We start from the raw sequence: 12,558 nt of genomic DNA, 5'->3' as shown, positions 1-12,558 counted from the left end.
CATCTTCTGTTATATTGCCAGATTTGGACTTTGGTTTCCTATAGGATAGGAGAATAACAGATCCGTCACCCCCTAGCTAATAAACTCTTCTAGTAGAATATAAATAAGGGAGAGATTTTTCAAAGCTGCAAATAGCAGTCAGACGAGACTTCTGCTGACTTTCAGAGGGAATTTAGTAGGTCAGTGCCATCTGTGCTTTGGAAAAAAAACCTACCCCAAAATCTCTACAACGGGGAGGAAGGGGGGGGGGATTCTATGTAAGGTTTGATCAAACTTAAATAAGTTATCTAACTGTTTACGCTAAAGGGTTAAACTCATTCTTATGCTGGGGGTCAAAAAGGCTAAGTTAAGTTACATGAGTAATAGGCGGTTAATACAAAAACAGAAGTCACTGAAATTTGTGTTGTAGAATCAAGGCTCATCATCATAACCAAGCGGTGTTCAATTCTGGTTTTTAGCCGATAATGTAGTGGGGACGTTTCCATTACAGCCAGCACTAGTGTAACTCACATGCTGTGGTACATCTGTGCTGTGTCACTCCTCAGGCTGTCACGGCAGCGCACTCTGCTTGCCCAACACAACCCAGAGGCTCCAGTGAGCGCACACCTAGAGCTGACACTGGAGCGGCATATAACGGCCTTATTTATGGGTGGAATGCAAGGAACTGGTGATAATGGCTGAGCTCTCACAAACAGTCTTTTGCCCCATATTCCACTATGGAAATTAACATTTGATGAGGGCACAGATTAATCCAAGGACAAACAAGGTGGGCAAATCTTAACTGGACCCTCTAGGGTAGGCCCGTTTTCTGGCTAAGGTTGCTGAGGGTTCCTATGTCACAGAGCTCCTTGAATGTTTACTACAGTAACTGGCTGTTCCCATTTAGCTTCTGCTGTCTTTCCAAGAGCTGAGCACTCTGGTATTCACGGCTGCGTGCTCCTCTCAGGAATCCCCGCCCCAAGCGATTCTGATTCGCTTCAGCTTGGGCCCAACAGATTTATCTTCTCTTGGCTTCCGTGTTGCCAGGATGAGTCTGAATGTTACTGCTGCTGGCGGCCCTGCTTTACCTGATCAAGGCTTGCTGGCTGGAGAAGCAAATTTCATCGGCAAGTCTTAACACATCTTGCCAGAGTACCAAAGAAAATTTAAGTACCACACCAGAGTACCAATGAGAACATAAGCTAGTGACAATAAAGGGTTCAAGAAAAAAAGCTACGATCAGTTTCCTTTTGGGGTGAGGCGCAAGCAAGCATCCACCTGCCGTGGATGACCCTGGCACTGCATTTTCAAGGTGCTGTGCACTGAGATCCATGGGCAATGTTTGTTGCTCAATCTCTTTAAAATCCACTCATTCAGGAGCTAAAACATCACCTTCTCCTCTCACTTACATCAGTGTAAAATGGATACTGGAGTCCAAAGTTGTTGCAGAGTTACACTTGACTTACATCAGTGTACCAGGGCAGAATCAGGCACTAGATATGGATTCAGGAATGTAACAGACAATCCAGACTGAACAGTTAGCTTCTGCTCCCAAAACCTGTATCACATCACATGTATGCAAATCAGATAGTTCAGTCTGCAATTAGTACGATGGCTCGACTCGGCGATTTTCCTTCTGCAACAGCTGAGGGCAATTTCTTTTTCAGGCTTGTATTGCATCCATGTTTGATAACATGACCCTGAAGGCTCTAGCAGTGAGTTTTAAAGGGCACTGTTGTAAAGCTTGAGGAATTTGAGAGGCCGATGGGCCTTTAACTGGAGCAGTCCATGAGAGAGACAGTAAAGGGGTTTTCCTAATACTTTCAAATTAAGCAGGCAAGGAATTAAAATCAAACCACACTTCTTTATGGTCCCCAATATTTCAACACAACTCTGAACAATCAATTAAGCTGCAACATCTCAAAGCCAAGATCTCTACAGCCAGGCACTGCACACTACAGGAACGTTACTCACTCTCGTACCATGGAGGAAAAGTAAAAAGAAAGAGAATTCAATAGAGCACACAGCAGAGTCCTTTTCTTCCTATGTCAACTGAGAAAGAAAAACAAGGTTGTGAAAATCCTACCAAGTCAACCGTGACAAAGGTCGGTGGGCCAATAACTGAAGTGAATATAGATTAGCCATTCAGGAAGATTTCTTCCTATTGATTAACCCAAGATTAAAGGAAAACTTCTCATTATTTAGTCTCAGAAGGCTCTACTAGGCTCTGACTAATCAAAGGATGGCTCTGAACTTTCATGCTCCGAACGGAGATTCTGCAGTCCTGAATTGATATACATTTAATATTGCAGAGCAAGAAGGGAAATTCGGTGACATTTTCAAAAAAAAAAAAAATTTTTTTTTATGTAACAAGAAATTAGCAGAGTGATGTTTAATAACTAGGAGGCAATTCCTTAGAAGAGCAAGAGCAAGTCATATTAGCGTCACATTTCTTAAAACAGGTTTAATAGAACTTGTAAAATCACACAAGTTGGGGGTGAAATTCACCTCTGTGCACTGGAGCCTGCACAAAGCACTTTTCATGCTCTCAATATCCTGGAGGTAAAGTGGTCCATAGGCCTTCAGCTGGTTCCCTGTGTAGGAGCCATTTCTCCCTCGCTGAATAATGTTGCTGTAAATTATTGGATGAAGTTTTGTTTTGTTTCCCTCTCCCCTCCCTCCCAGTGCTCAGTTAGCTCTGGATGTAAACACAAGTGGCTCCATTTTGTTTAAAAACCCTCAGATACAATCATTCAGTATCGGGAAGTATAAAGCCACCAGCCAAAAGAAGACCTATGGAGGGTGGGGTTTTCAGTCTCCAAGGGGGCTTGGGGTAAGTCATTAAGATTTGTAACGGGAATGGAGCATCCAAATCCGTTAGACCTACACACAGTTTCCGTATGGGTAAAACCATGTTGATTGGTGGTGCATTTTTTTCCACAAAAAAAGTTACTGGGTACAACCCCAGTGTAAATGCACTGACACCAGTAGGAAGGGGACATCAGTCCAGCCTCTTCCCAAAGAGGAAGGGGAAACATGGGTGTGTCTAAACTACATGGCTCCATCAATGGAGCCATGTAGATTAGACTGATCGGCAAAGGGAAATGAAGCCGCGATTTAAATAATCGTGGTTTCATTTAAATTTAAATGGCTGCCGCGCTGAGCCGACAAACAGCTGATCAGCTGTTTGTCGGCTCAGCACGCTAGTCTGGACGCTCCCGCGCCGACATGAAAGCCCTTTATCGACCTCCCCGTTATGCCTCGTAGGATGAGGTTTCCTGGGGAGGTCGACAAAGGGCTTTCATGTCAGCACAGGAGCGTCCAGACTAGCGTGCTGAGCCGACAAACAGCTGATCAGCTGTTTGTCGGCTCAGCGCGGCAGCCATTTAAATGTAAATGAAGCCGCAATTATTTAAATCGCGGCTTCATTTCCCTTTGCCCAACAAACAAATCTACATGGCTCCGTTGACGGAGCCATGTAGTTTAGACATACCCCATCTGTACCAATAGCAAAGCATCTGTAGAGAACTCTGCCCACGCCAGGGAGGCTGCATGGCCGTCTCGTTCCAGGAGAGCTGAAGCACTGCCACCCCTGCGTTAGAAAGCTTCAGCTGCTTCGAAAGTCTGCCTCTGCGCGTTTGGCTCCTGTTTTGCCAACTCTGGCAAATCTCATGATTCTTGGAGTTTTTTCAAGCTGCCAGAGTCTTGTCCTTATGGGTATCTCAGCTCAAGGCTCAAAACCCAGAAGCCAAATAAGAAGAACCCCAAGTTGTTAAAGAATCTCCCGATTTAAAACCCAATCCTGTTCGTGTGCGTGTGTGCACACAACTCTCGATTTTTCCATAGTAGGGTTGGCAACACTGGGGTTGCAGAAACGCTCACGTTGCGTTTTGCAGTCCAGCTTCTGGCTAGCTGTATCCACTCACGGCAGTGCTGATAAGAACAGGGATACTGGTGCTTTGACACACACCTGAAGAGGGAAAAACAAGCATCCAAGGGGGAAGAGCCCGTTTTGTGAAGAATTGGCTGAAAGCCTCAAAGATAAACACACTAGGTAATTCCTCTTTAAAAAGCAACACTACTTGGGAAACTTAAACACTGGGGATCCAATTGAGTTCTGCTCCTGGATACAGATGGCATAAATATTCTCTCTCTCTGGCCTGCCTTTCCTCTACCACTCGTCTATTTAGATTGTAAGCTCTTTGGGGCAGGGGCTCTCTCCTACTATGCTTTCTAGAGCCCCCACTGGAACAGGGCCCTGAGAGCAGGTGGGCCTCTAGGCAGTACTATAATGCAAATAAATAACTGATTATCTAAGGGCAGAATTTGGTCCTATGTTATTTTGAGGGGTGGTGGGTGAGTGTATGAAATAAAGCTATGCCCTAAAAAAAAAAAAAAAAAAAAAAAAAAAAAAAAGAGTGCCATGTTTGAAAAAATAATTTAAAACCATATTATCCTTCCTGGATGGACAATATTCCTCTGTTCCTAGAGAGAGAGGCATGGTACCTGAAGACAAAGGTCAGATCTTGCCCAATGTCCTGTCTTCCAACAGTGGCCAATGCCAGGTGCCCCCAGAGGAAATGAACAGAAGGAGGAATCAAGTGATCCATCTCCCATTCCCAGCTTCCGACAAACAGAGGCTAGGGACACCATTCCTGCCCATCCTGGACAATGGCTGTGATGGGCCCATCCTCCATGAATCTATCTAGTTCCTTTTTGAACCCTGTTAAAAAGTCCTGTCCATTAAAACATCCTCTGGCAAGGAGTTCCACAGGTTGTGCGCTGAGTGAATAAAAACTTTCTTTTCTTTGTTTAAAACCTGCTGCCTATTCGTTTCATCTGGTGACCCCTACTTCTTATTTATGGAAACAAGTAAATAACTTTTCCTTATTCACGTTTCCCATACCACTCTTGATTTTATAGACCTCCATCATATACCTCCTTACGCTCCTTTTTTCTAAGCTGAAAAGTGCAAGTCTTTTTAATTTCTCCAAATGGCACCCATTCCAAACCCCTCATTTTGTTGCCCTTTTCTGAACGGTTTCCAACGACAAGGGAAGGCCGAGCGCCATCAAAGGTCTCTGTCTTGCAGTCACAAGAAGTTTGCCAGAAGCAGAATCAGGAACAGGCCTGCAGCTGCCTCTTCCCTGCTTCGAGCACAGGTATGCTTCCCTTGCTCTCCCCTAACAGATTGTTCCTCCTTCAAAGGGACTGGAACCACGGACTTGCCCCTCCCGGATCATTCAGTTCCTCTGAGGAAGGAGAAAAGAAGCCAGGATCCCTGCCAGGGCAAAGGGTGAGAAATTCATTTCCGAGGAGAAATGTGATTCCGCTCCTAAGAATTACCCTGGCTCAATTTCTAGTCCCATTCATGTCTGCAGGATGCCACTGATATTCAAGGGACTGAATTGCATTCCTGAATTATAGCAGCTTGGCTTGTGTCAGTGTGACCCGGAACACTGAATCTCTTACAGTGATTAATATGACCAGTCAAAGTGTTTTATTTAAACTGCTGCTCTCCCTTGCAATGAAACTAGCCTTAAAAATAGTTTCCCCCCAGATTTTGCTTCATTATTTTGATGACAAACAAGAAATCTGAAAGAACAATGGGAAGTCCTGTGGCACCTTATAGACTAACAGATTTATTGGAGCATAAGCTTTCGTGGGCATCTGATGAAGTGGGTCTTTGCCCACGAAAGCTCATGCTCCAATAAATCTGTTAGTCTATAAGATGCCACAGGACTTCCCATTGTTCTTGCAGATTCAGACTAACACAGCTACCCCTCTGATAAGAAATCTGAAGAGTCTTCAATTTCCACTTTATTGGTCATTGTTTCTCCTCCTACCCCGACACTCCCTTCTATCCCCCCACTTTTTTCAGCACCAAAATGGGGTCGGGAGGGGGAGAGAAGGAAAGTGTGGAACTAGAGAAAGGAGACAAAAATGAACAAAACCTGAAAGAGTATTTCAATAGCTCCATGTTTCCGATACTCGTAAATGCATGTACGTCCGAGTATGTGAATTCAGTGGAAAAAAAAAAAAAGAAAGAAAAAAAACCCAGGGAAACGTTCCAATACGCCCCAATATTGTGTGGCTGACATACTACGGCTCTCATTCAAGTGCTTTAATTTGAGCATGTCAAGAAGTCTGTCCCTATCCAGCAAAGCACTTGTGCTTAACAAGACTTTTCACATGCTTGAAATAAAGCATGGCGTAAGGACTTTGCTAAAGCGAGTTCTGTGCAGGATCCAAAGCTTGTTGGCACTAATGACTTTCATAACAGGCCCTAAGCAAAAGAGAAAGATGCATAAACTCAAACTGTATGTACAGGTCACATGTATAAAATACCGATAAGTTTATTACAGGGGAGGAATTTTACTCAATGAAGCAAAATTTGCCTTTAAATTTCATAACTTAGTTTAATTTATGACTTCCAGACTATCTTGGGCCAAATTTCACTTCCAATAATACAGTAACTATTTGTTCACTGTAAGCTCCATTTGGACTGACATGAATCAAATAGCCACACGCTGCAGAAAAATTAGCATTCTGATCAGCTGCTCCATTATGATTAATCAGCAGTGAACTCTGGGATAAGCTTATTAAGAAAAACTTGGCTCACTTCCCTACACAGGCACAAAGCAAAATGTTTTCAGCATGAATATTTCATTTTCCAATATTTTAACAGATGTGTGCCGTATTTTTATACCTCTCTTGCCAGTTACATTTCCATTGGTGATTGCATAGAATAAAAAGGGACATGCTAAAAAATATCCAATTTCCACTGACTGATGCTTTAATTTTTATTTCAATTTCTCCATTGGACACTGTACCTCATTTTAGAAATGAGTTTGAGGAAACATTAAGGATATGGAGTTATTTAAATGAAATCATAATCCCTCCACTAGGAGACTGCACATCTTCATGGTGCTTGGTCCTGCCATGAGTGCAGAGGACTGGTGTTGATGACCGTTCCATGTCCCTCCCAGTTCTAGGATTCAGCAGCTGATCCAGGTGAGAAGATTAGAGACCATTTAAGGCTAGGTCTTCACTGCAGAGTTAACTCAGAGGAGCAGAGCCCTGATTAACTGAGCCCAGGTGAAGCGGCCGCCCTGGAAAGCATTTCCCAAGTTCCTGGATCTCTTTCCCTGTGAATTGCGGGAGAACTTGTGTGTCCCCAGGAGGACAAATTGTGGGAAGGTATTGGGGGACTGTAAGGACTCAAGCAGTTCAGCCTACTCCCTCATTGCAAGGTGGGCACATTCCCGCCCTCGTGAGAGCAGCTCCCAAGGACTAACCCTCCGTGGATAGGTCTACTCTGCAGCTGGGAGCAAGGTCCCCAGCCCGCGCCTGCAGACCTGTGCTAGCTTGTTAAAAACAGCTGCAGAAGGGATGTTACATTATGGGCTAGAGCGTGTGATCACAAGCCCAGCCCCTCTCCATTCTAGAGCCCGGCATGAGACCCATCAACACAAGTGGACCTGAGCTGAAGGCTCATTCCCAGATACAGTAGAGACGCACCAGCCAAACCAACTGGTCTGAGTTACAGCACCACCAAACTCAGGGCAGAAGGTTTGGGGAGTGGATGGGCCATACCTAAAGAGATGAAATTATCTCTGAAATGAAGATGCCCTAAGAGTTACTCCTGCAGCTCCAGAGATATGCTCATGCTAAAGGGCCTGGGGGGGAGGAAATTTCTACCTTCTACCAAAGATCTACCGGGGGAGGGGGGAGAGAAGGAAATTTCAAGCAAGCAAGGTGGTTAACAAATACTCGACAGCTGATCAGTATTTGCTGTCCTGCCCCTCCTTTGGGAAAATAGCAGGCATTAATTTAAAGCAAATATTTATCAAGTGGCTATGCTCTCCAACTGACCGTGGCCAGAGAAGCGATACCAGTCTAGTACAAAAAGCAAATAACCAACATCTCCTGCGATAAGATAAGGAGTTCTAAGGCCATCTGTCCAGGCGCATTTAGAGAGACGTTTTTACATGTGCAGGTGCCTGTGGGAGGCTCACGTCTGGCTCTACACGACAAAGGGGCCTCTATAAAAGGGCTGCCTTCAAGCTAGATGGAGCCACTCCCCTCTGGCCCACGCTTGCTTTGCAGACAGGTTTTTGCAGGGAGCCCGGCCATCAGTGCAGCCCTGGGAGAGCAAGCAGGGCATGTCCTGCCTGACGGATTTGCGAGACTGTCAGCCAAGCGTCACTCCAGCACTCGTCATAGCAGGCTTGAGAGGAACAGGCAGCCGCCTCCATTTCCAAAGTACAGGAGGAGCCCGGGCCAGAAGCACCAAACTGCTACCACAGTGAGAGAAGGAGCTGCTGTTGGCTGCACATAACCACGCCAGTAGCTCCAGTGTCGGGTGTAGATCGGCACACGCATCCTGCAAACAGGGACACCGGTCACTCCATGCCTGCCTGCAATGCACGAGGGAAGGCAGGGTGGGCTCTAGAGCTTTAATACATGCCCTGTCGGGGGCAAGCACAGTCCATCAATTCAAGAACTACAGGCTATCCAGCCTTTGATGATTCTCAGCCAACGGGCAGGGCTGAAAGGCAACTTCCTCTTAATGGTTTTTCTGTAAAGACTTCAGAGCTGTCCATCAATGCTGGCAGCTGCGTGGACATTCAATAAGCAAGAGGAAAAGGACAGCTCCTGCCATTTGTGTTGTGCGCCCTGAACAAGGGAGTTTAGCAACGGCTTCTGCCTGACAGGCCAAGAAAACAAAATGCTGCCAGGAGCATTTGAAAAAAGGAAAACACCAGGGGATCCACTGAACGGGGTATCGGCACCTGAGCTGTGCTCATTTAGGGGAGGCCGAGTTTGGGAAAGTATCTACAGGCTGAACCTCTCTATTCCGGCACTCTCCAGTTCGGCAACATCAGTGGTCGGCATGATTTCAGTTTGCCGGATGTTCGCTTCTCATAAAGGTAGCGAAGTTTCCCACTGTCCCATAAAGTTTTACAGCCACCAGTCCTGGCTCTCGGCGATCTGTGCTGCTGTTTAGCCCTAATTCGCCCCTAAATGTCTTCTAAGAGCCCCATAAGCAGTGGGAGGTTGGCAATGCTGCTAGACAGTATCGACCTCCTGTGGTTCGGCAAATTCTCTGGCTCGGCACTGGCCCGGTCCTGGAGGTGCTGGACTAGAGAGGTTCAACCTGTACTTCTGTTTCAGAATTTAAGTTGCATGGCTAGAATTTCCCAAAATTTAAGCCCTAAAAGTGCCTAATTTTTGGAAGCCCTGAGCAGTTGTCACTCCCATTTGTTCTCAGCTGGAGTTGAGAGTGCTCAGCACATCCAAAAGAGTCAGGGCCCCTTTACCGAGGTGCAGAAGTGGGTGTGCAACAGCCACCATCTTGGCCAATACCAGGGATCGAACCGGTGACCTCCAGAGCTAGAAGCTTGAGCTGTAGAGCCAGGTTCTGTAGCTGAGCACTGTAACGGCCTCACACTTTTTGTGGATTGGCAGCGAAAGAGACCTATAATATATATTGTCCAGTGTTACACAGAAACCAAGCGTAACGTTCTCAAGCATGCATACGTGGCTTAGGCACATTGGAACATCCCATCCCTAAGCCATTGGCTGCAGCCTTGAACGGCAAAGACAGCATTAATTTTCTAAGTGTTGGGAAGCAAACGGAATTAGTTACCACCTGTTCTTGAAGGCTCTGCCAAACCAGTGAAGGTCGCAAGGCTTTCTGCACGTCAGGATGGCAGCACATTTTTATACTAGAACCACACTAACCAAGGAGCTAAAAAGAAAATCGACTGTGGAGAAGGTGTTCTTGTATGAGATGAACCCTTAAAATACATTACAGATTAGATTATAGTAATAATTCCATAGCACACAAGGACTGAAATCAGGAATGAGTACACAATTGTATTAGGTAACGAACATCCTTCTCCCCCCACACTGACCCACTTTCCCCCAGTAGGACCCATTTCCAAAAGGTGAGGAGTATCTTCACTCCCCGTGACTTCAATAAATCCTGCAGGCTTTTGATATAGGGCCCCCAATTTTCATGCTTCACCAGGAATTAATCAGAAGTCACAAATATTAATATTAAAACTCTGCACTTTGTTGTGGTTACCTGGTGTGTCGGATAACGGAAGAGGAATGAAAGGATCAGGCACAGTCAGAAGTGGAGGGTTAGTGTCCAGACTCAGAATGTCTTTTGTTTTTTCAGCTAGACAGGCAAAGAGAAAGGGGGAGGGGGGGGCGAGAGGAAAAAAGTCAAACAGAAAAGGTACAGCTCTGAGATATTGACAGATTTTAAAACGATTTCAAACGGTGCCTGGGGGAAACAAGTTTATTTTGTTATGGAAAAGCTAGTAATCGGACCACCATGGAGCAGATCCTTTGTGCTTTGAATCCATAACTCTCAAAGTGCTTTACAAAGGAGGTTCTATTATCCCCATTTTACAGATGGGGAGACCAACGAACAGACACTGCAGTGTCACAACCATTGTACTTGACTTCCCCACAGAGCACACACTATTATGCATCATGCAGAGCTAAAATTCTCACACACTGACTAACACAAGTCAATTCACAAGCACTCCTGCCTTTGCACGTATTTGTGAAGAAAGGAGAAGTGAGGGGCATTTCCAATCCCTATGGAAGCACCAACAAAACTTCTGCCCAAAACAAAACTGATCTTAGTGCAGGGAAGAGTCTACAGAGATAGGAAACCAAGAACAATGTTGTCCAACGATGCTAATGATTTATTTGTACTGCAGCAGCCCAAATCAGGGCTGGACACGCACAAAGTGTTTACGACCTAGGTGTTGAGTGGCTAGAAAGAGTTGTCTGCAGCACAGCAACTCGCTCAACTGTCTCCCAGTTAATTCCACAGCCCTGGAGCTAGCACTCCACTGAGCTCAATTACAAGCCGAAGTTCAGTTATATTTAGAAGTCAGCTTCAAATGGATGTCTTCAGTTTTTTCTTCTGAGTAATTAAGATTCTTGGATGATCCAAAATCTGACCCAGCCCTAGAGCCTGTTCTCTCATTAGCACTTGCTCACAGCTAATTTATGGTGCAGAAAGATGCCCTGTTCTCCTTGAAGCTTGCTGACCCCTGGGGACATTTTAACCCAACAAATCCCATTTTTAAATGGTAAAAAGGCCAGAATGGAGGTCCGGGGAAGGAAGGGAGGCTCAAGGGCGGCTCTAAACATTTTGTTTGGGGTTGCTGTGAGTATTTCCAGAGGCCTGGCATTTTCCAGCATTCAGCCGGAGATTTCGGAGCTTGAAGAAGCTGTGCTAGGTTCCACTTGAGAGCAAGAGAAATGAGATTTTAACAAGGTCCTGATCCTGCAAGGGCATCCATTTGGGCACCTGTGCTCAGTCCACTGGCTCGCCACACCAGGGTCCACACACCCAGATACAGTTGCAGGACCGGGTCCTTTAGAGCGTCCTAATGAATGGCAGCTCTGTGGAACTCATGCTCTTCCGTCTGTTCCCACTTTCTGCATCCACCACGTAATTTATATTGTGTACTTAGGAAAGACTTCCCCACCCACATACTTTTCTTCATCTTCGCTAGTATAATCAGCCGGCTTTCTCTTCCTCCCATGGCAGACTGATTCTGCCAGCCCGGCCTCCTTTACCGTCTACACAAGAGAAGACTGGTGGGGGGTTGCGGGGGGCGAAGGGGGAAGGAGAAATACTAACAGTCTTCGAACATGGACAGTGATCAACTGTTCTCCAAGTCCACTGAGGGCAGGACAAGGGACAATTGGCTTAATTTGCAGCAAGGGAGATTGAGGTCCAATATGAGGAAACTAACGACGAGTATAAAAGCAATGGAGCAGGTTACCAGGGGAGATGCAGGTTACCAGGGGAGACACACAGTCATCTGAGGTTTTTAAGAACACACACCTTGGGATGATCCGGGAAATTTTAGTCCCTCAACATGGAGGGGGATGGGCTAGATTCTCTCTGAGGTTCCTTCTTGCCCGACATCTCTGCGATTCTATATCCCATCACAGCTACTCAAAGAAGTGGAATCGCCTGGCACATCTGGCCAATTTCTCTCAAGTAGACAGGCAAGTCTGGACCAACAAGTGACCCCTGGCCCCCTCCCTTCCAGGGAACTCTTTAAGCACAGAATAGCTAATGCATGATGGTTAGCAGGGACAGGCTCAGATTTTCCTATGGACTTCAGGGGTTTATTCAATATCTAACTTCCCCAAGGAGTTACCTCACTGTGTCCATGAGCCAACCGAGGCCTAGGCCTACACTAGGGCTGTGTCTACACTGCACCCCTTTTCCGGAAAAGGGATGCAGATTAGACACTTCGGAATTGCAAATCCGCGGGGGATTTAAATATCCCCCGCGGCATTTCCATTTACATGGCTGCCGCTTTTTTCCGGCTCGGGGTTTTTGCCAGAGAAAAGCGCCAGTCTAGACACGATTTTCCGGAAAATAAGCCCTTTTCCGGAGGATCCCTTATTCCTACTTTCAAGTCAGTTTAGCACGTCCTTATTAGACCCACTACATCAATCCCAGGGAGATCAATAATCTCAAATGGAGACAAGGCCTGAGATGAACTGAACAGGTTTCCCAGGCTGAGG

General features: G+C 45.9%; 1 protein-coding gene across 16 annotated transcripts in view; it reads right to left on the bottom strand.

The window, feature by feature from the left end:
- Positions 1–12,558, bottom strand: part of AAK1 (AP2 associated kinase 1) — a 129,166-nt gene that overhangs the window by 28,348 nt on the left and 88,260 nt on the right. For 11 of the 16 annotated variants that reach the window (XM_006119088.5, XM_006119087.5, XM_006119084.5 and 8 more), the window contains exon 17: positions 10,073–10,168. The exons of the other annotated variants lie outside the window; for them this stretch is intronic. In XM_006119088.5, coding sequence (XP_006119150.3) covers positions 10,073–10,168 — 96 coding nt within the window. The remainder of the gene's footprint in view (positions 1–10,072; positions 10,169–12,558) is intronic. 16 annotated transcript variants of the gene reach the window in all.

This window comes from Pelodiscus sinensis, chromosome 28 (genome assembly GCF_052426305.1).
Source record: "Pelodiscus sinensis isolate ZL-2025 chromosome 28, ASM5242630v1, whole genome shotgun sequence".
NCBI classification, from domain to species: domain Eukaryota; kingdom Metazoa; phylum Chordata; order Testudines; family Trionychidae; genus Pelodiscus; species Pelodiscus sinensis.
The sequence above is the reverse complement of the archived record's forward strand: the minus strand, read 5'-3'. Positions and strand labels throughout refer to the sequence as shown.